Source organism: Pelophylax lessonae, assembly GCF_965119305.1.
Source record: "Pelophylax lessonae genome assembly, chromosome: 2".
Taxonomy (NCBI): domain Eukaryota; kingdom Metazoa; phylum Chordata; class Amphibia; order Anura; family Ranidae; genus Pelophylax; species Pelophylax lessonae.
The window spans coordinates 6,462-33,642 of record NC_138769.1 but is presented as its reverse complement, the minus strand read 5'-3'; the positions used below and the strand labels follow the sequence as shown (position 1 = coordinate 33,642).

The window sequence follows — 27,181 nt, the reverse complement described above, 5'->3', positions numbered from 1 at the left end:
CCCTTCGGAAAGGAAAGGTGGTGAATGAGGCGAAACTTATTGGGTTCCTTTTTGGGAACTACACCCAACGGAGAAACCACCAAGTCCCGTAAGGGAACAGCGGAAAACGGGCCCGCCATGCGACCGAGAGCCACCTCCTTGTTCAGTTTATCCGACACCACTAAAGGGTGTCACAAAGCCGAACGCAAATTCCTTGCCAACGGTGGCACCGAGGCCAAAGAGCAAGGGATACGAAAACCCACCGAAAAACCCTCCCCCAACAGTCTGGCAGCCGCCCTATCGGGGTACCTACTTAGAAAAGGCCGCAGCCTTTCCACCCTCACCGGCGTCGTCCCCTTTGTGCGCAGACTCTCCGGAACGCCCCTTACCGGACTTGAAACACCGAGACAAGGAATGGGAACCTCCGCAACCGGAGCATTCGTGTTTGAAGAGACAGGTCCCTCCAAACTTACAGGAACCCTCATTGAATTGCCAGCAGAAACCCCTCTTCTTCGCGGCCGGCTGTCCAGGGGTCGCAGAACCTCCGGCCCCCCCTGGAAAAAACTGATTCGGAGCTCTCGCAGAGGACATGAGCCGCATCCACAGGCTGATGTCCTTGTGATCCCACTGCAAGGACGGCCTAACCGCCTTCCGCTGACGGAACTGTTTATCGTACCGCAGCCAGGCCGACCCCCCGTAGACCCAATAGGCCTCCCCGATAGCGTCTAGGTAACAGAATAGGGCCGAGCAGTTTTCCGGTGCCTTTTCCCCAATGACACCCGCCAGAATGGCAAACGCCTGCAACCAATTGAGGAACGTACGCGGGATAAGCCGGTATCGCCGCGCCTCTTCGTCCTCCTTCTTGCTTTCCTCCGGTTTAACCCTGTCAAGGTTGAACTTCTCAAGGGGCAACAGCGTGAAAATTTCCACGTACTCACCCTTCCAAATCTTCTCACGGACCTCCTGCTTCAAATGTGCCCCCAACAGACCCTCAAAACAAACATATACCTCACCTTTTGCCGAATCGTCCAGGCGAACCGCGTCCGCCTTCCCCTCCTTTGGTGTCCCGGTCTTGTCCCCCGCAGTCACCGCCTCTACCGCAGGCGACCCGGTCAACTGGGGCACAGCAGCCACCCCCGGACCAGACCCCGAGGAAGACGGCCCCACCAGCGCAGGGATCCCCGTGGGCTCCGTGCCCAATCCCCCCGCCAGAGGAATCCAAGCCGCCGCAGGAAGCGGGCGAACACCACCCCCCGGCGCCAAACGTCCTATTAAGTCCCGCAGACCCAAGAGAAAGCCCCCCAAACCCCCGTCAGCTCCCACATCCGAAGCGGCCACCCCCACTGGCCGAGGAGCCCCCCCAACCTGTGCAACCGCAGCACCCCCACCCCCCACATCAAACAACCCCCGCAAATCAGGCAAAGATAGGGAAGAAAATGTGACCTCACCTGGCTGCCCAGGGGGGGTCCCCCCAGCCGCCGATCCAGCCTCCCTCGCCACCGACCTGACACCGACATCCTCTTTTCCCTCCGATCCGGACACCTCACCTTCCGAACGATCTTCCCCGGACACTTCCTGCATCGGCCCTCCAGGTGGCGCACTCCCAGAAGCCGTGGAGCCGAGCGGCAGGCATCCACGCCCCCTTGCTCCAGCTCCGCCCGACTAAGACCTCATCGACCCGGACTAACTCTCGGTGACCCTGCCATGTGACTTGCCGCGCTGCGTCATCTCCCTGCGCCTGGCCGAGGCCGACTCCGAGTTGCTCCGATCCCTGTAGCCTCCGGCCGCACCGGCATCACTCCCACGCCGAGGCTCCCCACCGACCGGAGCATCGCCAGTAGAGAAGCCCGCAAGTCCACTTGAGCCACGACGTGAGGGACGGGGAGAGACCGAAGCCCGCCTCCTCCCCCTGCCCCCAGAGCTCCGTCCCTGCAGAGGATTCCTCCCAGAGGCACGCACGGCGGCAGCAGAGGCATGCTTAGCCGGCGGCCCTAAAGGGTCCCTGTCGGGGCTCCTAGGGTGACGCTGAGCTCGAGGGGAAGAGTCCAGTGAGAAGCGCTCCGAAAGCCGCGACCTCCGAGCCCGTGGGACCGCCAGCCCCCTTGCCGCCTGGGGAGCGTCCTGAACCCCCACCAAAGCCGAGACCTGGGCCCGGAGCCACTCGGTCCCCTTCCCCGCGGCAGCAGCCTTGATTTGGGCCATCAAAATGTCCACCTCTGCCATCGCAGCACCGGACCAGGGAAACACGAGATGCTCTGCAGGACAAGAAGGTGGGTGACAAGCTTCTTCTTCTTTCGTCCGTTGATCTTCACTGACCTCCAAAACTTAGAGACCACCCCTCTTAACTGTACCTCCAACCCCACCCAAACATAGTCCACCAATCCCTGAATCCCCCCAAACCAAAACAAACTTTGTTTAACTCCTACCTGCCCTGTCTCCCCTCTTCACATGGTCATGTCTGCCCTGCGCTATTTTTTTTTTTTTTTCCGCTTCGGGCCTTGCTGGAAGTGAAGGGAAATATCTGCAATGGGACACAGATGGTGAAAAAAATCAGGGGTTATAATCCTTCTTTACTCCATCCAAAATAAATAAAAAAAGTTTTGCCTATAGTTGTACTTTAATGTTCTGCACACTGTTCCCGGACTTTTTTGGACCCCCTCCTATCCACACTGATCTAAAAAGAAGGGGAAGGCTGGGTTTGGGGTCGATCTCTCGGGGTCCCACGAGGTGCTGAGCCCAGCAGTCTGTCGGAAAGACCCGGGAGCCTGGAGATCTACCAAGCCTTGGAGGATGCCACTCAAGGACTACTACCTTGTTGAGGTGAACCTGGGCAGCCTAATTGAGTTTGTTAAAATATGTTGCACTGTAATGTTCTGGTTGGACTGTGCTGCAAAATCTTCAGTGAAGTTACATCAACTGTTCTAAGCCTGCACTGAAGTCAGTTAAAGGGGTAAATGTTGGCTTATGAAAGAACAAGGGTCAGTACAGCACATGTGGGGTATATAGAACAAGGGTCAGTACAGCACATGTGGGGTATGAAGAACAAGGGTCAGTACAGCACATGTGGGGTATATAGAACAAGGGTCAGTACAGCACATGTGGGGTATATAGAACAAGGGTCAGTACAGCACATGTGGGGTATGAAGAACAAGGGTCAGTACAGCACATGTGGGGTATGAAGAACAAGGGTCAGTACAGCACATGTGGGGTATGAAGAACAAGGGTCAGTACAGCACATGTGGGGTATGAAGAACAAGGGTCAGTACAGCACATGTGGGGTATGAAGAACAAGGGTCAGTACAGCACATGTGGGGTATATAGAACAAGGGTCAGTACAGCACATGTGGGGTATATAGAACAAGGGTCAGTACAGCACATGTGGGGTATATAGAACAAGGGTCAGTACAGCACATGTGGGGTATATAGAACAAGGGTCAGTACAGCACATGTGGGGTATGAAGAACAAGGGTCAGTACAGCACATGTGGGGTATGAAGCAAAGCTGCTATGGAAGGTCTACTCAGCAAGGCACGAAGGAGGAGGAGTAATGCAGTTGCTATAGGTAATCCAGATATAGTGCAAGGTACATTGCATGTGGGCATGAAGCGCGGTACCTGGTGTAGGTGGCAGATCCTCCAGTAGCGAGGGGGCCAGCAACCAGGACCGAACCAGCATACCAGGACTACATAGTTACATTGTAGGTGAGGTTGAATAAAGACAATAGTACATCCAGTTCCCCCTGTGTAGGTGTGTGTGGGCGGAGTTCCCCCTGTGTAGGTGTGTGTGGGCGGAGTTCCCCCTGTGTAGGTGTGTGTGGGCGGAGTTCCCCCTGTGTAGGTGTGTGTGGGCGGAGTTCCCCCTGTGTAGGTGTGTGTGGCTGTAATCATCTCTCATACCCCTGAATGTTCTGATCCTTGAGATGTAAGTCTAAGAGTCTTTTGAAAGCCACCATACTACCCGCAGAAACCACCTCTTGTGGTAGAGAATTCCACAATCTTGTAGCCCTAACAGTAAAGAACCCCTTGCGTTGCCTGAGGTTAAAACACTTCTCCTCTAATCGCATTGTATGCCCTCGAATCCTCATGCAATCCCTTCGATTGAACAGCTTTTTTTCTATGCTGAGATCACCAGTGAGGTATTTATAAATTGCTATCATTTCCCCTCTCAGGCGTCTCTTCTCCAGGGAGAATAAATCGAGCGATTGTAGACACTCTTCATAATTAAGGTCCTCCAATCCCCTAATTAGTTTAGTTGCCCTTCTCTGGACTCTCTCCAGCTCCAACACATCCCTTCTGAGGACTGGCGACCAGAACTGGACAGAATACTCCAGATGAGGTTGGACCAGAGTTTTATAAAGTGGAAGGATTATAGTCTTATCTCTGGAATACATCCCTTTCTTTATGCATGCTAATATTCTGCCGGCTTTGGCAGCTGCCGCTTGACATTGCATGCTGTTTCCTAATCTATCATCAACCAAGACTCCCAGATCTTTCTCCATTTTTGATTCCCCCAAGGGTTCCCCTCCTAACGTGTATTGTGTTTTTATGTTTTTAGTCCCCAAGTGCAAAACCTTCCACTTCTCCACATTAAACCTCATTAGCCATGTCGTTGCCCTCTCTGTAATTTTGTCCAGGTCATTCTGTAGGATATCTGCTTCATGCTGTGCAGTTATTGCCCTGGCCAATTTTGTGTCATCTGCAAAAACTGATAACGAACTCCTGATCCCGACCTCAATGCTGTTTATGAATAAATTGAACAAGGTTGGTCCCAGGACTGAGCCTTGGGGGACCCCGCTTACTACCTCAGACCAGTCTGAGTATGCGCTGTTTATTACCACCCTTTGGACACGCCCTTTTAGCCAGTTCCGTATCCAAGAGCAAAACCTGCTGTCGATACCTGCAGACCTTATTTTATAAATTAAGCGCTTGTGGGGAACTGTATCAAACGCCTTAGCGAAATCCAAGTACACCACATCCACTGGTCTCCCCCTATCTAGGTACCCCACATCCACTGGTCTCCCCCTATCCAGGTACACCACATTCACTGGTCTGCCCCTATCCAGGTACACCACATCCACTGGTCTCCCCCTATCCAGGTACACCACATCCACTGGTCTCCCCCTATCCAGGTACCCCACATCCACTGGTCTGCCCCTATCCAGGTACCCCACATCCACTGGTCTGCCCCTATCTAGCTCACAGCTCACCTCCTCGTAGAATGTTAAGAGATTGGTTTGACAAGAACGCCCATTTGTAAACCCGTGCTGATTACTGCTGATGATGTTGTTGTCTTTAGCAAACTCTACGATATAGTCCCTTATCATCCCCTCCAGTAGTTTACATACTACTGATGTCAGACTGACAGGCCTATAATTTCCCGGGATATGCCTCTGCCCCTTTTTGAATATCGGAATCACGTTTGCTTTCCTCCAATCCCCTGGTACATCTCCTGTCCTAATACTGTCAGCAAAGATCAGGAACAGTGGTCTAGATATAATCTTACTGAGTTCCCTGAGTACTCTCGGATGTACGCCACCCGGGCCTGGTGATTTATTTGTGTTAATTTTATCCAGCCTTTCACTGATTTCACCCTCTGTTAGCCATAGCGGCAAGTCCTGTGTATTACTACTAACCATACAGTCATGGTCAGTGTACCCCATACAGTCATGGTCAGTGTACCCCATACAGTCATGGTCAGTGTACCCCATACAGTCATGGTCAGTGTACACCATACAGTCATGGTCAGTGTACCCCATACAGTCATGGTCAGTGTACCCCTCCTTATCCTGAGTAAAGACTGACGAGAAAAAAGCATTCAGCACGGTTGCTTTTTCAGTGTCCTCTGTAACCATCCCCCCATCATCGTTAATTATGTGTGCAATATGCTCTGCCCTAGTTTTTTTGCTGTTGATATATTTAACCACCTCCCACCCGGGCCATTGTAAATATACGGCCGGGTGGGAGTCTCCTCCTTCTGATCGGACGTTCTGGAACGTCCTTCAGAAGGAGAGAGATCACGCCGCCACGGGCACGCGCAGCGGCGCAATCTCGATGTGCCTGTGTCCCTAGGACACAGAGCAACAAGCCTCGGCAGGAGGGCCCTGTGATTGGCCCTCCTGATCACATGACGGCTGTGTCCAATCACAGCCGTCATGTAATGTCAATACAGCCGTTGTAACGGCTTCGATCTCTTCTCCTCCTGACAGATCCTGTCAGTGAGGAGAAAAGCAGCGGATCGATACTGCAGCTGGGGTGATCAGTGAGTATTTCTAATTACTCACTGATCACAGGGGGGGTCTGTGCTGGTAATCAGATGATTGATTACCAGTGCAGCCCTGGGGGGAGGGGGTGCCACTAGAGCCACCAGGGATGCCCACCCATGACCACCAGGGATGCCCACCATGGCCACCAGGGATGGCAAACAGGGCTCAGAGAGCCTGCCAGTGGTGCCCCCCTATTAGTGCTGCCCACCAATTCCATCTATCATTGCTGCCCACCAGTGCCCGTTATTGCCATCTATCAGTGCCGCCCACCAGTGCCCATTATTGCCCACCAGTGCTGCCTATCAGTGCCCATCAGTGCCGATCAGTGCCACCCATCAGTGCCACCTATCAGTGCCGCCTATCAGTGCCCATCAGTGCCCATCAGTGCCGCCGATCAGTGCCCATCAGTGCTGCCTATCAGTGCCCATCAGCGCTGCCTATCAGTGCCCACCAATGCTGCATATCAGTGCTATCTATCAGTGCCACATATCAGTGCCCATCAGTGCTGCATATCAGTGCTGCTTATCAGTGCCACCCCAACAGTGCCACCCCATCAGTGCCAGCCCATCAGTGTCTCCTCATCAGTGCCTGTCAGTGCGGCATCATCAGTGCTCATCAGTGCAGGAAAAAACTTATCTATTCACAAAATTTTATAACCTAAACAAAAAAACTTTTTTTTTTTTTTCAAACTTTTCTGTCTTTTCTTATTTGTGCACCAAAAAAGAAAAAACCTGACAGTGATCAAATACCACCAAAAGAAAGCTCTATTTGTGGGGAAAAAATTACGCAAATTTGGTTTAGGTACAGTGTTGCATGACCGCGCAATTGTCATTCAAAATGCAACAGTGCTAAAAGCTGAAAATTGGTCTGGGAAGGAAGGGGGTTTAAGTGCCCAGCATTGAGGTGGTTAAAGAATTTCTTTGGGTTTTTTTTACTATCCTCCGCTATTTGTCTCTCAAAGTTGATTTTAGCCATCTTGATTTCGTGTTTACTTTTCTTATTTGCCTCCTTGTATTGCTGGAAAGCCGATACTGTGCCCTCTGATTTATACTTCTTGAAGGCCAATTTTTTTCCCCTAATAAGTTTTTTAACGCTACGGTTTAGCCAGCCAGGTTTGGCTTTGTCTCTTCTAAATTTATTTCCCATAGGAATGCACTGCAAGATGCATTTGTTTAATATGTTCCTAAAGCATTCCCATTTTTCCTCTGTGGTCAGGGATCCCAGGGTTTGGTCCCAGTTTACCCTTTCCATCAATGAGTACAATTTTGGAAAGTTTGCCCTTCTGAAGTTTAGGGTTCTTATGTTCCCCACTTGCCTTGTTATATTGTTATTTACACTAAATGTGATCATCCTGTGATCGCTAGAGCCCAGGTTGTCCTGGACTCCTACCTGCGAGATTATGTCTGGGTCATTAGTGATCAATAGATCCAGGATAGCATTCTCTCTAGTCGGAGAATCCACCAACTGTGACATGTAATTATCCTGTAAGGTTTCCGTGAATAGACGGGCCTTCTGTGAGTGTGCAGTCCCCTCATCCCAGTCAATGTCGGGATAATTGAAGTCCCCCAATATGATGACTGATCCCAGTTTTGCCACTTTACCCAACAGTGATATAAATTCCAGCTCTACCTCCTCCCCTTGGTTAGGTGGCCTATAGCAAACCCCCACAATTACTTTCCCCTTATCTCCTTCCCTATGGAGTTCTATCCACACAGATTCTAAATCCATGCTCATCCCATCCGTAATGTCACTCCTTTCTAGCACCTTTATATTGTTCTTGATGTAGAGACATACCCCTCCCCCTCTTTTTCCTACCCTGTCCTTCCGGTACACCGAATACCCTTGGATATTGGCCAGCCAGTCATGTGAGGGATCGAACCAAGTTTCTGTTATTCCCACAAGGTCTATGTCCTCCTCATGTACCAATATTTCCAACTCATCCATTTTATTAGCTAGGCTCCTGGCATTAGCATATACCCCTCTTAGTTTTACGGAAGTTAAACGTGATTGACGGTTATGTTTATTCCTGTTTGGTCTGAGGTTTTCCCGCACAGACCTACCGATTGACATTGTGGACCTACTGTCGCTGCTGACCCTACAACTGCCTTCAGTCCTCTGCTCCCTCCTGACTGACTCTACTTCTGAGCCCTCCCCCCCGTCTCCTAGTTTAAAAGTCCCTCCAACTTGGTGGCCATCTTTCTCCCCAAAAGAGCTGTACCGCCCCCATTAAGGTGCAGCCCATCCTTACTAAAGAGCCGGTAGCCGACTGAGAAGTCAGCCCAGTTCTCCAGGAACCCAAACCCCTCCTTCCTACACCAATTCCTCAGCCACTTGTTAACTTCCCTAATCTCCTTCTGCCTCTCCTGTGTGGCTCGAGGTACAGGCAGTATTTCAGAGAAAACCACCTTGGAGGTCCTTTTCCTCAATCTATTACCTAAGCCCCTGAAATCGTTCTTAAGGATCCTCCACCTACCTTTTACTTTGTCATTAGTGCCCACATGCACCATGACCGCTGGGTCATCCCCAGCCCCGCACAACAATCTGTCTGCCAGATCTGCGATGTGCCGAACTCGGGCGCCCGGTAAACAACAAACTGTTCGGTTCACAAGATCTTTCTTACAGATTTCCCTCTCTGTCCTCTTGATAATTGAGTCCCCAACTACCACAACCTTTCTAACCTTTCCTGCGTTACGGCCCCCCTTCTTCCTGGAGCCGTCCCTCCCCTGGCAGCTGGGGGAGGGCGTGTTCTCCAGCTCTGCCACCCCTGAGTTGATATCCCCCTCAACCTGCAACTCGGCAAATTTGTTAGGGTGTACCAACTCAGGACTGGCCTCCCTGACTCTCCTCCCTCTACCCTTCCTAACAGTCACCCAGCTGCGTACCTCTGCTGCCTGCATCTCCTCAACTCCTCCCTCCTCTATGCTGACCCCTACCAGCGCCTGATGGGTAAAGTCCAAGCTCCTTTCCAGGTTGTAGATGCTACGCAGTGTTGCCACTGTGTTCTCTAGATCCACGATCTGGGCTTCCAGAGAAACAAGTCGCTCACATCTTGCTCAGCAGTATTCGCCCTCGATTTGTTCATCAAGGAACGCATACATGCCGCAAGAAGTGCACTAAATGGCATCCCCAATCCTGTCGGACATTATTACCCACTACTCTATGGGGATAATGGTAACGACCTTCTATTCCTTACCTACACTACCTCTAACTCCCCTGGTACTAAACCTGGGGTCCCCACCAGTCGCTAAGATACTCACCAGTCACTAAAATACTTACCAGTCCTCCCAGGCACTCAGTCGCAGGGCACAGTCAGTCGTAGGGCACAGTCAGTCAGTCGCAGGCACAGTCAGTCGCAGGCACAGTCAGTCGCAGTGCACGGTCAGTCAGTTGCAGGTCGCTAACAGTCGCAGGGCACGGTCAGTCACGGATCACTATCAGTCGCAGATCGTGGTCAGTCAGTCACAGATCGCTAACAGTCTCGGGGCACGGTCAGTCAGTCCCAGAACGCTATCGGTCACAGAGCTGGTCAGTTAGTCGCCGATCACTGTCAGTCACAGAGCACGGTCAGTCGGTCTCAGATCCCTATCGGTCGCAGAGCATGGTCAGTCAGTCGCAATAACCCAAAACCCATGGTTTGGCCACATGGTATGGGAGAGAGGAAAGAGTTAGGTAAGTGCATGCATGAGGCCCACACTAGGAGCTTGGTGGGACCCCATTCTGTTACTGGAAGGAAGGTGGCAGAGGTACGTTGGACTGGTGGAGAGGGCACGGGCTCAGCGGTGTCCCTCCTAAATGTAATATACAGAAGAGGAGTGTGTGTGGGGGGGGGGGGGGCACCCCACAGCATCAGACAGACTCTGCCTAATCTATTGCTGCACACAGTCTGCAGCTCATCAGGGAACTGCCATAACCTTTGATTCTCACATGACCACATGACCAGATCCCGCAATAATGTATCCATACGCCAGATCCCGCAATAATGTATCCATACGCCAGATCCCGCAATAATGTACCCATACGCCAGATCCCGCAATAATGTATCCATACACCAGATCCCACAATAATGTATCCATACACCAGATCCCACAATAATGTATCCATACACCAGATCCCACAATAATGTATCCATACGCCAGATCCCGCAATAATGTACCCATACGCCAGATCCCGCAATAATGTATCCATACGCCAGATCTCGCAATAATGTACCCATACGCCAGATCCCGCAATAATGTACCCATACGCCAGATCCCGCAATAATGTATCCATACGCCAGATCCCGCAATAATGTATCCATACGCCAGATCTCGCAATAATGTACCCATACGCCAGATCCCACAATAATGTATCCATACGCCAGATCCCACAATAATGTACCCATACACCAGATCCCACAATAATGTACCCATACACCAGATCCCACAATAATGTACCCATACACCAGATCCCGCAATATTGTACCCATACACCAGATCCCACAATAATGTATCCATACGCCAGATCCCACAATATTGTACCCATACGCCAGATCCCGCAATAATGTATCCATACGCCAGATCCCACAATATTGTACCCATACGCCAGATCTCACAATATTGTACCCATACGCCAGATCCCACAATAATGTACCCATACACCAGATCCCACAATAATGTACCCATACGCCAGATCCCACAATAATGTACCCATACACCAGATCCCACAATAATGTACCCATACACCAGATCCCACAATAATGTACCCATACACCAGATCCCGCAATAATGTACCCATATGCCAGATCCCGCAATAATGTACCCATACGCCAGATCCCACAATATTGTACCCATACGCCAGATCTCACAATAATGTACCCATACGCCAGATCCCACAATAATGTACCCATACGCCAGATCCCACAATAATGTACCCATACGCCAGATCCCGCAATAATGTACCCATACGCCAGATCCCACAATAATGTACCCATACGCCAGATCCCGCAATAATGTACCCATACGCCAGATCCCGCAATAATGTACCCATACGCCAGATCCCACAATAATGTACCCATACGCCAGATCCCGCAATAATGTACCCATACGCCAGATCCCACAATAATGTACCCATACGCCAGATCCCGCAATAATGTATCCATACGCCAGATCCCACAATAATGTACCCATACGCCAGATCCCACAATAATGTACCCATACGCCAGATCCCACAATAATGTACCCATACACCAGATCCCACAATAATGTATCCATACACCAGATCCCGCAATAATGTATCCATACGCCAGATCCCACAATATTGTACCCATACGCCAGATCTCACAATATTGTACCCATACGCCAGATCCCACAATAATGTACCCATACACCAGATCCCACAATAATGTACCCATACGCCAGATCCCACAATAATGTACCCATACACCAGATCCCACAATAATGTACCCATACACCAGATCCCACAATAATGTACCCATACACCAGATCCCGCAATAATGTACCCATATGCCAGATCCCGCAATAATGTACCCATACGCCAGATCCCACAATATTGTACCCATACGCCAGATCCCACAATAATGTACCCATACGCCAGATCCCACAATAATGTACCCATACGCCAGATCCCGCAATAATGTACCCATACGCCAGATCCCACAATAATGTACCCATACGCCAGATCCCGCAATAATGTACCCATACGCCAGATCCCGCAATAATGTACCCATACGCCAGATCCCACAATAATGTATCCATACGCCAGATCCCACAATAATGTACCCATACACCAGATCCCACAATAATGTACCATACGCCAGATCCCGCAATAATGTACCCATACACCAGATCCCACAATAATGTACCCATACACCAGATCCCACAATAATGTACCCATACGCCAGATCCCACAATAATGTACCCATACGCCAGATCCCACAATAATGTACCCATACGCCAGATCCCGCAATAATGTATCCATACGCCAGATCCCGCAATAATGTATCCATACGCCAGATCCCACAATAATGTATCCATACGCCAGATCCCGCAATAATGTACCCATACACCAGATCCCACAATAATGTACCCATACACCAGATCCCACAATAATGTACCCATACACCAGATCCCACAATAATGTATCCATACACCAGATCCCGCAATAATGTACCCATACGCCAGATCCCGCAATAATGTACCCATACGCCAGATCCCACAATAATGTACCCATACGCCAGATCCCACAATAATGTATCCATACGCCAGATCCCACAATAATGTACCCATACGCCAGATCCCGCAATAATGTATCCATACGCCAGATCCCACAATAATGTATCCATACGCCAGATCCCGCAATAATGTACCCATACACCAGATCCCACAATAATGTACCCATACACCAGATCCCACAATAATGTACCCATACACCAGATCCCACAATAATGTATCCATACACCAGATCCCGCAATAATGTATCCATACGCCAGATCCCGCAATAATGTACCCATACGCCAGATCCCACAATAATGTACCCATACACCAGATCCCACAATAATGTATCCATACACCAGATCCCGCAATAATGTATCCATACGCCAGATCCCACAATATTGTACCCATACGCCAGATCTCACAATATTGTACCCATACGCCAGATCCCACAATAATGTACCCATACACCAGATCCCACAATAATGTACCCATACGCCAGATCCCACAATAATGTACCCATACACCAGATCCCACAATAATGTACCCATACACCAGATCCCACAATAATGTACCCATACACCAGATCCCGCAATAATGTACCCATATGCCAGATCCCGCAATAATGTACCCATACGCCAGATCCCACAATATTGTACCCATACGCCAGATCTCACAATAATGTACCCATACGCCAGATCCCACAATAATGTACCCATACGCCAGATCCCACAATAATGTACCCATACGCCAGATCCCGCAATAATGTACCCATACGCCAGATCCCACAATAATGTACCCATACGCCAGATCCCGCAATAATGTACCCATACGCCAGATCCCGCAATAATGTACCCATACGCCAGATCCCACAATAATGTATCCATACGCCAGATCCCACAATAATGTACCCATACACCAGATCCCACAATAATGTACCATACGCCAGATCCCGCAATAATGTACCCATACACCAGATCCCACAATAATGTACCCATACACCAGATCCCACAATAATGTACCCATACGCCAGATCCCACAATAATGTACCCATACGCCAGATCCCACAATAATGTACCCATACGCCAGATCCCGCAATAATGTATCCATACGCCAGATCCCGCAATAATGTATCCATACGCCAGATCCCACAATAATGTATCCATACGCCAGATCCCGCAATAATGTACCCATACACCAGATCCCACAATAATGTACCCATACACCAGATCCCACAATAATGTACCCATACACCAGATCCCACAATAATGTATCCATACACCAGATCCCGCAATAATGTACCCATACGCCAGATCCCGCAATAATGTACCCATACGCCAGATCCCACAATAATGTACCCATACGCCAGATCCCACAATAATGTATCCATACGCCAGATCCCACAATAATGTACCCATACGCCAGATCCCGCAATAATGTATCCATACGCCAGATCCCACAATAATGTATCCATACGCCAGATCCCGCAATAATGTACCCATACACCAGATCCCACAATAATGTACCCATACACCAGATCCCACAATAATGTACCCATACACCAGATCCCACAATAATGTATCCATACACCAGATCCCGCAATAATGTATCCATACGCCAGATCCCGCAATAATGTACCCATACGCCAGATCCCGCAATAATGTACCCATACGCCAGATCCCGCAATAATGTATCCATACGCCAGATCCCACAATAATGTACTCATACACCAGATCCCGCAATAATGTACCCATACGCCAGATCCCGCAATAATGTACCCATACACCAGATCCCACAATAATGTACCCATACACCAGATCCCACAATAATGTACCCATACACCAGATCACACAATAATGTACCCATACACCAGATCCCACAATAATGTACTCATACACCAGATCCCACAATAATGTACCCATACACCAGATCCCACAATAATGTACCCATACACCAGATCCCACAATAATGTATCCATACACCAGATCCCGCAATAATGTATCCATACGCCAGATCCCGCAATAATGTACCCATACGCCAGATCCCGCAATAATGTACCCATACGCCAGATCCCGCAATAATGTATCCATACGCCAGATCCCACAATAATGTACTCATACACCAGATCCCGCAATAATGTACCCATACGCCAGATCCCGCAATAATGTACCCATACACCAGATCCCACAATAATGTACCCATACACCAGATCCCACAATAATGTACCCATACACCAGATCACACAATAATGTACCCATACACCAGATCCCACAATAATGTACTCATACACCAGATCCCACAATAATGTATCCATACACCAGATCCCACAATAATGTATCCATACGCCAGATCCCACAATAATGTACCCATACACCAGATCCCACAATAATGTACCCATACGCCAGATCCTGCAATAATGTATCCATATGCCGGATCCCACAATAATGTACCCATACGCCAGATCCCACAATAATGTACCCATACACCAGATCCCACAATAATGTACCCATACACCAGATCCCGCAATAATGTACCCATACGCCAGATCCTGCAATAATGTATCCATATGCCGGATCCCGCAATAATGTATCCATACGCCAGATCCCACAATAATGTACCCATACGCCAGATCCCACAATAATGTACCCATACGCCAGATCCCACAATAATGTACCCATACGCCAGATCCCGCAATAATGTACCCATACGCCAGATCCCACAATAATGTACCCATACGCCAGATCCCGCAATAATGTACCCATACGCCAGATCCCACAATAATGTACCCATACGCCAGATCCCGCAATAATGTATCCATACGCCAGATCCCACAATAATGTACCCATACACCAGATCCCGCAATAATGTACCCATACGCCAGATCCCACAATAATGTACCCATACGCCAGATCCCGCAATAATGTACCCATACGCCAGATCCCACAATAATGTACCCATACGCCAGATCCCGCAATAATGTATCCATACGCCAGATCCCGCAATAATGTATCCATACGCCAGATCCCGCAATAATGTACCCATACGCCAGATCCCGCAATAATGTACCCATACGCCAGATCCCACAATAATGTACCCATACGCCAGATCCCGCAATAATGTATCCATACGCCAGATCCCGCAATAATGTATCCATACGCCAGATCCCGCAATAATGTATCCATACACCAGAGGGAATTGCCCATACATGTGTAGAGTTGCAGACAATACAAAGGGTTACCGATGTCCACACACTGGCAGATAAGCCTCCAATCCTGCCTGGAATACTGGGGGATGCCCACATATTAGGCTGATATTTGGCATTTTGAGGCATTTTTTGGAATTGAAGACATTGGAGAGATCAGCAGCTATACAGTGACCCGGGAATATACAGAGTCACCATATCACCGTCTGTGTATAGAGACCCATCCATCACATGATCTGTACTCACCTGTACTGTAGATCCACATTGTACCCGCCGCGCTCCAGGTCCTCCATACCCATAAAATGTGGAAGATCTGAACTCTCCATCCAATCACAAAGACGGTGATCCACACAGATCTTCACCTGATGGGGCGGAGTCATTCCTACAATACAGAGCTTTGTCTGGTTACCTTCATCTGATCAGACCCATCCCCCCATCCTATGATCAGACCCATCCCCCCATCCTATGATCAGACCCATCCCCCCATCCTATGATCAGACCCATCCCCCCATCCTATGATCAGACCCATCCCCCCATCCTATGATCAGACCCATCCCCCCATCCTATGATCAGACCCATCCCCCCATCCTATGATCAGACCCATCCCCCCATCCTATGATCAGACCCATCCCCCCATCCTATGATCAGACCCATCACCCCATCCTATGATCAGACCCATCCCCCCATCCAATGATCAGACACACGAAGAGGAGGAAAAGGACAAAGGTGGGAAAAAGGAGGAAGAAGTCTAAGGTAGAGAAGAGGAGGAGGAAGTGTCACGCCTTGGCTGGGAGTCGTTCTGGTGCTCTGGTGTTCTGGTGTTCTGGAGTTCTGGTATTCTGGGTCATCTCGCTGCTGCCTGGGTCACGGGGAGATTCCTATTCTGAGCTTCTCATTATCAGCTGCCTTTTGGTATTAGACTCTTGCTCCACCCAGTGGCCAGCTGTTGTCAGTTACCTATTCCTATGACCCATAAATACCCTCTTCTACTTCCTGCTGGCGCCTTAGTATAGGTTTTGCTTCCTGCTTGTCTTGTTGCTGACCTTGGCTTACCCTGACTACTCTACGGATCACTCCTTTGGATTGTACTGACTCTGATTACCGAACACGGCTCGCTCTGGACCCCTCTACTGGACTTCACTCCCTTGGAGTCTGACTCCCGACCTACTCCTAACCATGAGTCCTTTTCTTACTCGTTGTTCCCTGAGTTCACTGGTTGCACTACCATCTGAGGTCCCGATATTTTGGCTGCAAGACCCCATCTGCTCCTCCACCTCATACCGGGACAACAAGGCTACTGGTCCGGAAACCGGAGGAGCGGTTGGCGTCTCTGGCAGGCCTAACAGGAAGATGATTAAGGTGGAGAAGAGGAGGAAAAAGACTAAGGCAGAGAAGAGGATTAACATACAGAAGAGGAGGAGGACTAAGGTGGAGAAGATAAGGAGGACTAAGATATGGAAGAGGAGGAAGAAGACTAAGTTAGAGAAAATAAGGAGGAAGACTGAGGTAGAGAAGAGGAGGAAAAGGATTAAGGTAAAAAAGAGGGGGAAGAGTATTAGGGGGAGAAGAGGAGGAGCCGGAGGACTAAGGTGGAGAAGAGGAGGAAGAAGACTAAGGTATAGAAGAGAACCAAGAGGATTAAGGTAGAGAAAAGGAGGAGGAGGACTAAGGTGGAGAAGAGGAGGGGGAGGATTAAGGTGGAGAAGAGGAGGATAATTAGGGTGGAGAAGAGGAGGAGGACTAAGGTAGGAATGAGTAGGAAGAGGACTAAGGTAGGGAAGAGAAGGAAGAGGATTAAAATAGAGAAGAGGAGGAAGAAGAAGACTAAGGTAGAAAAGAGGGGGAAGAGGATTAAGGCGGAGAAGAGGAAGAAGACTACGGTAAAGAAGAGGAGAAAGACAACTAAGGAAGAGAGGAAGAGAAAGGGAACTAAGGAAGAGAGGAAGAGGACTAAGATAGGGAAGTGTAGGAAGAAGATTAAGGTAGAGAAGACGAGGAGGACTAAGGTACAGATAAGGAGGAAGGGGACTAAGAAAGAGAAGCAAAGTAAGAGGACTAGAGTAGAGAAAAGGGTGAGGACTAAGGTACAGATAAGGAGGAAGGTGACTAAGGTGGAGAAAAACAGAAGGAGGACTAAGATAGAGAAGCGGAGGAAGAAGACTAGGGTAGAGAAGCGGAGGAGGAGGACTAAGATAGAGAAGAGGAGGAAGAGGAGGAGGACTAAGATAGAGAAGAGGAGGAAGAAGACTAGGGTAGAGAAGAGGAGGAGGAGGAGGACTAAGATAGAGAAGAGGAGAAAGAAGACTAGGGTAGAGAAGAGGAGGAGGAGGAGGACTACGATAGAGAAGAGGAGGAAAAAGACTAGGGTAGAGAAGAGGAGGAGGAGGACTAAGATAGAGAAGAGGAGGAAGAAGACTAGGGTAGAGAAGAGGAGGAGGAGGAGGACTAAGATAGAGAAGAGGAGGAAGAGGAGGAGGACTAAGATAGAGAAGAGGAGGAAGAAGACTAGGGTAGAGAAGAGGAGGAGGAGGAGGACTAAGATAGAGAAGAGGAGAAAGAAGACTAGGGTAGAGAAGAGGAGGAGGAGGAGGACTACGATAGAGAAGCGGAGGAAGAAGACTAGGGTAGAGAAGAGGAGGAGGAGGAGGACTAAGATAGAGAAGAGGAGGAAGAGGAGGAGGACTAAGATAGAGAAGAGGAGGAAGAAGACTAGGGTAGAGAAGAGGAGGAGGAGGAGGACTAAGATAGAGAAGAGGAGAAAGAAGACTAGGGTAGAGAAGAGGAGGAGGAGGAGGACTACGATAGAGAAGCGGAGGAAGAAGACTAGGGTAGAGAAGAGGAGGAGGAGGACTACGATAGAGAAGAGGAGGAAGAAGACTAGGGTAGAGAAGAGGAGGAGGAGGACTACGATAGAGAAGAGGAGGAAGAAGACTAGGGTAGAGAAGAGGAGGAGGAGGAGGACTACGATAGAGAAGCGGAGGAAGAAGACTAGCGTAGAGAAGAGGAGGAGGAGGAGGACTACGATAGAGAAGAGGAGGAAGAAGACTAGGGTAGAGAAGAAGAGGAGGAGGAGGACTAAGATAGAGAAGAGGAGGAAGGTGGAGAGGAAAGATGGAGGAAGAACATCCAGGCTGCCTTTGTTGGGCACTGTACCCCACAATATGTAAGTGGGCCATTTATTTCTGGGGACACCATACATATAGCATGTACCAGAATATGTATGTCTTCCCCAGCAGAGGAATATCACAAGGTCCGCCCATATACTTCCATATTGGAGATAATATTGATACATTGGTAAACAATTGAGATTTCTCTTCCTATAGAAGGTAAAAGATTGGCTCACCTTCCACTATCTGCTGTGCAGTCTGAATGCAGCATAATGCTGGAGAAGAGAAGATGGCGGAGCATTTCACCAGAGATTCCTGGAGAGCCTCACCTGCAAAAGACATTGTAATGACTCTATTCATTCATTTGTAGGACATGGACCTCGGACTCCATTCATTCACAGGACATGGGCCTAGGACTCTATTCATTCATAGGACATGGACCTAGGACTCCATTCATTAATAGGACATGGGCCTAGAACTCCATTTATTTATAGGACATGGACCTAGAACTCCATTCATTCACAGGACATGGACCTCGGACTCCATTCATTCACAGGACATGGGCCTAGGACTCTATTCATTCATAGGACATGGACCTAGAACTCCATTTATTTGTAGGACATGGACCTAGAACTCCATTCATTCATAGGACATGGGCCTAGGACTCTATTCACAGGACATGGACCTAGGACTCTATTCATTAATAGGAAATGGGTCTAGAACTCCATTCATTTGTAGGACATGGGCCTAGGACTCCATTCATTAATAGGAAATGGGTCTAGAACTCCATTCATTTGTAGGACATGGACCTAGAACTCCATTCATTTGTAGGACATGGACCTAGAACTCCATTCATTTGTAGGACATGGACCTAGAACTCCATTCATTTAATGAACATGGACCTAGGACTCCGTTCATTCATAGGACATGGGCCTAGGACTCCATTCATTCATAGGACATGGGCCTAGAACTCCATTCATTTAATGAACATGGACCTAGGACTCCGTTCATTCATAGGACATGGGCCTAGGACTCTATTCATTCATAGGACATGGGCCTAGGACTCCATTCATTCATAGGACATGGGCCTAGAACTCCATTCATTTAATGAACATGGACCTAGGACTCCGTTCATTCATAGGACATGGGCCTAGGACTCCATTCATTCATAGGACATGGGCCTAGGACTCCATTCATTTAATGAACATGGACCTAAGACTCCATTCATTCATAGGGCATGGGAAATGCAATAGGACTCCATGCATTCATAAGATACCGAACACCATCTATGTGTATAAGAAGCCTTGCAAACATTTCATCTAGATTGGGTAACAAATGTAAAATGTACAGTAAAAGCAATATACAATATGTGTTGGAGGACACCGGATGCAGGACCCTCCCATGCAATCTCCTGCAGAGAAATGTTTTATGCAGGAGGTGACCAGCGCTATGGAGTTTATAATAAATACAAAAAAGTCCTCCGTCCGGCTTCAGGTCTGAGAGCACCAATATGGCGGCGGAAGCCATTTGGTTACCTAGGAGACAGTGCGGCTATTTAACACCGGGAGCCCGATATGTTGACGCCGCTCCAGTAGACGTTGTATTACGAAACGTGTAGGGTGGAGTCTTACGTCACTACGTCACTTCCGGTATTTGGAGCTTGGGCCGTGGAACGCGGAAGCTTCCCGGCTTCTCTTCACTGATCGAGGACAGCCTAACCGTGAGTTACTACCTCGCCCTTTTAAAGATTGGCACCATACATCGCACCAAGGGGTCCCCCTCTCTCTCTCTTTTTGTATTCTGAGGTACTCGGGACGAGGAGAGATCGTGGTGAGGGAACCCCAGGATTCCATATTGGTCCCTATTGATATACAGGTGGTATACTGGCCGGGTGCGACACCTGGTGGCTACATTGGTGTTTGCAACCCGTGCTCTCCTTTTTCTTTTTATCAACACCTGTTTTCTCATTTCTCTACTAGAGAGGACTCACTACTTCATTTATTTTTTCACCTGTATATATATGTGAAGTTTCACATCACTTTTTGATCACAGCACGTCATAATAACAGGTTATTATTTTACAGTCATTATTCAATAAAATAAGCACTTTCTGTTTATATACTATTTATGTAAACTTCCACGATTTACCACTGTAATACACAATATTAATTTGTGTAAAGCACTGGGTTTGGTTTCTTTTGAAGTTTTTTCTGGCACTAGCACTTATGATTGATAAGTGTTGCAATAATTAACCCGTTATCACTCAGCATATGAGCACTTTAAATAATACACACCAGCACTTTATTTTATACACTATTTATTTATTTATTTATTTATTTGGCACATTAGCACTTTGAAGGTAGCGCCGATTTCAACCTTTCTTACATTTTTAATCTCCTGCAGAGGCCTCCACAGTGTCTGATCCTTGCCAGTACCCCATATGCACCATGCCAGCTCCGTACCTTACTAGTACTTCACCTTATCTACCACACCAGCCTCAAACCCTACTGGTACCCTATATGCACCATGCCAGCTCCGTACCTTACTAGTACTTCACCTTATCTACCACACCAGCCCCAAACCCTACTGGTACCCCATATGCACCATGCCAGCCCTGTCCCTTATTAGTACTTCATCTTAGGGATGATCGAACTTTTGAAAAGTTTGGTTCGACCAGAACACCCGAATTTCTCGAAAGTTCGGGTCAGGATTCCAGAACCCCATTGAAATCAATGGGACCCAAACTTCGGTAATCAAAAAACACCATTTTGAAGCCCTAAAACCCACTAAATGCCCCTAAAAAGTGCCTAGGGTTCTGGGTCATACCCCAGGGACTATTAATCACACAAAAAAAAGTTCTTAAAAATTGTTGTTTTTGATAGAGAGCCAATTATTGAAAAAATTATTGAAAAAAAAAATGAGACTTCTTTGGATTTAGTGTCTGGGGGTCTAAAAAGTGTACCTGTGAAGTGTCAGCTCTGTAGCATGTCCAGAACCAGAAAAAAAAAAGATTGTTTGTATTAGAATTGCAGTAGAGCAGGGATAGGGCTCCGCTATTTTCACACCTTGCCGTTTTTGTTGCAGGCGTTTTTTTGGGCATTTTTTGGGCGTCTTTGGAGGCAGGCATAACATCTGAACTTCTGTATAGGGGTATATATACACATATACTTATATGTATTTATACACATACACACATATAGGTGTGATAGGAGCGGAGCCATATGCCTGCAAATAATTTCATTAGCGCAGACATAGGGTTCCGCTACTTTCACACCTATATATGTGTGTATGTGTATATATATATATACAGTGGGTACGGAAAGTATTCAGACCCCATTACATGTTTCACTCTTTGTTATATTGCAGCCATTCTTCTTCCTCATGAATGTACACATAGCACCCCATACTGACAGAAAAACACAGAATTGTTGACATTGTTGCAGATTTATTAAAAAAGAAAAACTGAAATATCACATGGTCCTAAGTATTCAGACCCTTTGCTCAATATTTAGTAGAAGCCCCCTTTTGATCTAATACAGCCAGGAGTCTTTTTGGGAAAGATGCAACAAGTCTTTCACACCTGGATTTGGGGATCCTCTGCCATTCCTCCTTGCAGATCCTCTCCAGTTCTGTCAGGTTGGATGGTAAACGTTGGTGGACAGCCATTTTTAGGTCTCTCCAGAGATGCTCAGTTGGGTTTAAGTCAGGGCTCTGGCTGGGCCATTCAAGAACAGTCACGGAGTTGTTGTGAAGCCACTCCTTCGTTATTTTAGCTGTGTGCTTAGGGTCATTGTCTTGTTGGAAGGTAAACCTTCGGCCCAGTCTGAGGTCCAGAGCACTCTGGAGAAGGTTTTTGTCCAGGATATCCCTGTACTTGGCCGCATTCATCTTTTCCTCGATTGCAACCAGTCGTCCTGTCCCTGCAGCTGAAAAACACCCCCACAGCATGATGCTGCCACCACCATGCTTCACTGTTGGGACTGTATTGGACAGGTGATGAGCAGTGCCTGGTTTTCTCCACACATACCGCTTAGAATTAAGGCCAAAAAGTTCTATTTTGGTCTCATCAGACCAGAGAATCTTATTTCTCACCATCTTGGAGTCCTTCAGGTGTTTTTTAGCAAACTCCATGCGGGCTTTCATGTGTCTTACACTGAGGAGAGGCTTCCGTCGGGCCACTCTGCCATAAAGCCCCAACTGGTGGAGGGCTGCAGTGATGGTTGACTTTCTACAACTTTCTCCCATCTCCTGACTGCATCTCTGGAGCTCAGCCACAGTGATCTTTGGGTTCTTCTTTACCTCTCTCACCAAGGCTCTTCTCCCCCGATAGCTCAGTTTGGCCGGACGGCCAGCTCTAGGAAGGGTTCTGGTCATCCCAAACGTCTTCCATTTGAGGATTATGGAGGCCACTGTGCTCTTAGGAACCATAAGTGCAGCAGAAATCTTTTTGTAACCTTGGCCAGATCTGTGCCTTGCCACAATTCTGTCTCTGAGCCCTTCAGGCAGTTCCTTTGACCTCATGATTCTCATTTGCTCTGACATGCATTGTGATCTGGAAGGTCTTATATAGACAGGTGTGTGGCTTTCCTAATCAAGTCCAATCAGTATAATCAAACACAGCTGGACTCAAATGAAGGTGTAGAACCATCTCAAGGATGATCAGAAGAAATGGAAAGCACCTGAGTTAAATATATGAGTGTCACAGCAAAGGGTCTGAATACTTAGTGTCACAGCAAAGGGTCTGAATACTTAGGACCATGTGATATTTCAGTTTTTCTGCAACAATGTCAACAATTCTGTGTTTTTCTGTCAGTATGGGGTGCTATGTGTACATTCATGAGGAAGAAGAATGGCTGCAATATAACAAAGAATGAAAAATTTAAGGGGGTCTGAATACTTTCCGTACCCACTGTATGTGTGTATGTTTATATACCCCTACACAGAAGTTCAGATGTCATGCCTGCCTCCAAAGACGTCCACAAAAAAGCCCAATAAACGCCTGAAACAAAAAGGCCCAGGTGTGAAAATAGAGGAGCCATATCCCTGCTCTACTGCAATTCGAATAGAAACGATCGTTTTTCTATGGCGGTGACCCTGACATGGAAGGGTTCGGTCACCCTGCCATAGCAGTCACAGTCAGTTCACCCTACACTACACTACGGTCACCCTGACACTTAACACTTTCCCTACAGAAACTAGATTATTAAATCTAACTATAGTGGAAAATAGCACCCTAACTACACTAGATATCCCTTTCCTCACACTAATAATTGCTAAATGACACTTTTGTAGCAGAAGTAACAGAACTGCTTCCACTCTCTTCCATGTCCTGTATTACAGTGCTAGAGATTTGGCGGGGCTATCTTATATACTAGGGGGCATATTCACTCCTGATTGGCCTCTGGACCCCCTAGTCACTCCAATCACATTCCTAGCATCCTCCTGCCCCCTCAATTGGCTTTTACTGATGTTTCTGGTCCAATCACGGGCTTTTAAAGCCCAGTTCCTGTCCCATTGCATTTTCGGGCGGTTCTGGTTGCCGAATTCGGCCGAATTTTGAACAGTCAATGTTCGGGTCGAACCGATGGTTGACCCGAACCGTTCGATCATCCCTATTCTCTACCACACCAGCCTCAAACACTACTGGTACCCCATATGCACCATGCCAGCTCCGTACCTAACTAGTCCTTCATCTTCTATAACACAACAGCCCCAAACCTTCCTGGTACCCCATTTGCACCAATGCCAGATCCGCATCTTACTAGTACATCATCTTCTCTACCACACCAGCCCCAAATCCTACTGGTACCCTGTATGCACCATGCCAGCCCTGTCCCTTACTAGTCCTTCATCTTCTCTACCACACCAGCCTCAAACCCTACTGGTTACCCATCTGCCCCATACCAGACCCTAATCTTTCTGATAACCAATTTGCTCTACACCGGCCCTAATCTTTACAGGCACCTTATATTCACTACACCAGACCCCAACTTTACTTGTACCTCATTTTCACCAGCTCAAACCTTACTGATACCCCATCTTTATCAAACCAGTTCTAAAATCTTACTGATTCCCCATGTCCACCACACCAGCTCCGGACCCCAGCAACCTTAACCGTTACAGCTACCATGTCCCTACCATACCTAGCCTCATCCTTAAAACACTAGCCCTAATCCTTACCACACTAGCCCTAATCCTTACCACACTAGCCCTAATCCTTACCACACTAGCCCTAATCCTTACCACACTAGCCCTAATCCTTACTGTTACCAATACCTCCCTCATCTCTACTACATCAGCCCTAATCCCTCCCAGTACCTCATCTCTCTGACATCCTAGATCTTTACCAGTAACCCTTCTTCACTACACCATCCCTAATCCCTATCAGTACTCCCTCCCCACCACATTTATCTTCATTCTTACCAGTACCCCATCTTCACCAGCTCACCCCGATACTTACCCCACCTTTACCAGTCCAGCCGTGATCCTTCCCCATCTCCAATGATCTACCAGTCTTAATATTTACCAGTTCCCGATCTCCACCATACCATCCCCACTTCTTACTGGTTCCTGATATCTATCACAACAGCCCCGATCCTTACTGGTACCTTATTTCCACAACAACAGCCATAATCCCTACAAATACCCTCAAATTCTGCCCCTTGCCAGTATCCAATCTTCATCACACCAGCCCTGGTAATAACCAATACTAATTCTTCACCCTACTGACCTAGATCCTTGGCAATACCTCATCTCCACCATACAAGCACTGATCCCTACTGGTACCCATGTCTCCACCATACAAGCACTGATCCCTACTGGTACCCTTGTCTCCACCATACAAGCACTGATCCCTACTGGTACCCTTGTCTCCACCATACAAGCACTGATCCCTACTGGTACCCTTGTCTCCACCATACAAACACTGATCCCTACTGGTACCCGTGTCTCCACCATACAAGCACTGATCCCTACTGGTACCCATGTCTCCACCATACAAGCACTGATCCCTACTGGTACCCATGTCTCCACCATACAAGCACTGATCCCTACTGGTACTCATGCCTCCACCATACAAGCACTGATCCCTACTGGTACCCTTGTCTCCACCATACAAGCACTGATCCCTACTGGTACCCATGTCTCCACCATACAAGCACTGATCCCTACTGGTACCCTTGTCTCCACCATACAAGCACTGATCCCTACTGGTACCCGTGTCTCCACCATACAAGCACTGATCCCTACTGGTACCCTTGTCTCCACCATACAAGCACTGATCCCTACTGGTACCCCTGTCTCCACCATACAAGCACTGATCCCTACTGGTACCCTTGTCTCCACCATACAAGCACTGATCCCTACTGGTACCCATGTCTCCACCATACAAGCACTGATCCCTACTGGTACCCTTGTCTCCACCATACAAGCACTGATCCCTACTGGTACCCGTGTCTCCACCATACAAGCACTGATCCCTACTGGTACCCTTGTCTCCACCATACAAACACTGATCCCTACTGGTACCCGTGTCTCCACCATACAAGCACTGATCCCTACTGGTACCCATGTCTCCACCATACAAGCACTGATCCCTACTGGTACCCATGTCTCCACCATACAAGCACTGATCCCTACTGGTACTCATGCCTCCACCATACAAGCACTGATCCCTACTGGTACCCTTGTCTCCACCATACAAGCACTGATCCCTACTGGTACCCATGTCTCCACCATACAAGCACTGATCCCTACTGGTACCCTTGTCTCCACCATACAAGCACTGATCCCTACTGGTACCCGTGTCTCCACCATACAAGCACTGATCCCTACTGGTACCCTTGTCTCCACCATACAAGCACTGATCCCTACTGGTACCCCTGTCTCCACCATACAAGCACTGATCCCTACTGGTACCCTTGTCTCCACCATACAAGTACTGATCCCTACTGGTACCCATGTCTCCACCATACAAGCACTGATCCCTACTGGTACCCTTGTCTCCACCATACAAGCACTGATCCCTACTGGTACCCGTGTCTCCACCATACAAGCACTGATCCCTACTGGTACCCATGTCTCCACCATACAAGCACTGATCCCTACTGGTACCCATGTCTCCACCATACAAGCACTGATCCCTACTGGTACTCATGCCTCCACCATACAAGCACTGATCCCTACTGGTACCCTTGTCTCCACCATACAAGCACTGATCCCTACTGGTACCCATGTCTCCACCATACAAGCACTGATCCCTACTGGTACCCTTGTCTCCACCATACAAGCACTGATCCCTACTGGTACCCGTGTCTCCACCATACAAGCACTGATCCCTACTGGTACCCTTGTCTCCACCATACAAGCACTGATCCCTACTGGTACCCCTGTCTCCACCATACAAGCACTGATCCCTACTGGTAC

The 27,181-nt window shown here is 48.2% G+C and overlaps 1 protein-coding gene across 1 annotated transcript in view; it reads right to left on the bottom strand.

The window, feature by feature from the left end:
- Positions 1 to 19,087, bottom strand: part of UBASH3A (ubiquitin associated and SH3 domain containing A) — a gene marked incomplete at its 5' end in the record, with an annotated part of 40,169 nt that extends 21,082 nt beyond the window's left edge. Inside the window, 2 exons of the mRNA XM_082247900.1 lie at positions 15,898 to 16,033; positions 18,995 to 19,087. Of these exons, the coding sequence (XP_082104026.1) occupies positions 15,898 to 16,033; positions 18,995 to 19,087 (229 nt within the window). The remainder of the gene's footprint in view (positions 1 to 15,897; positions 16,034 to 18,994) is intronic.
- Between the last annotated feature and the right edge of the window lie 8,094 nt (positions 19,088 to 27,181).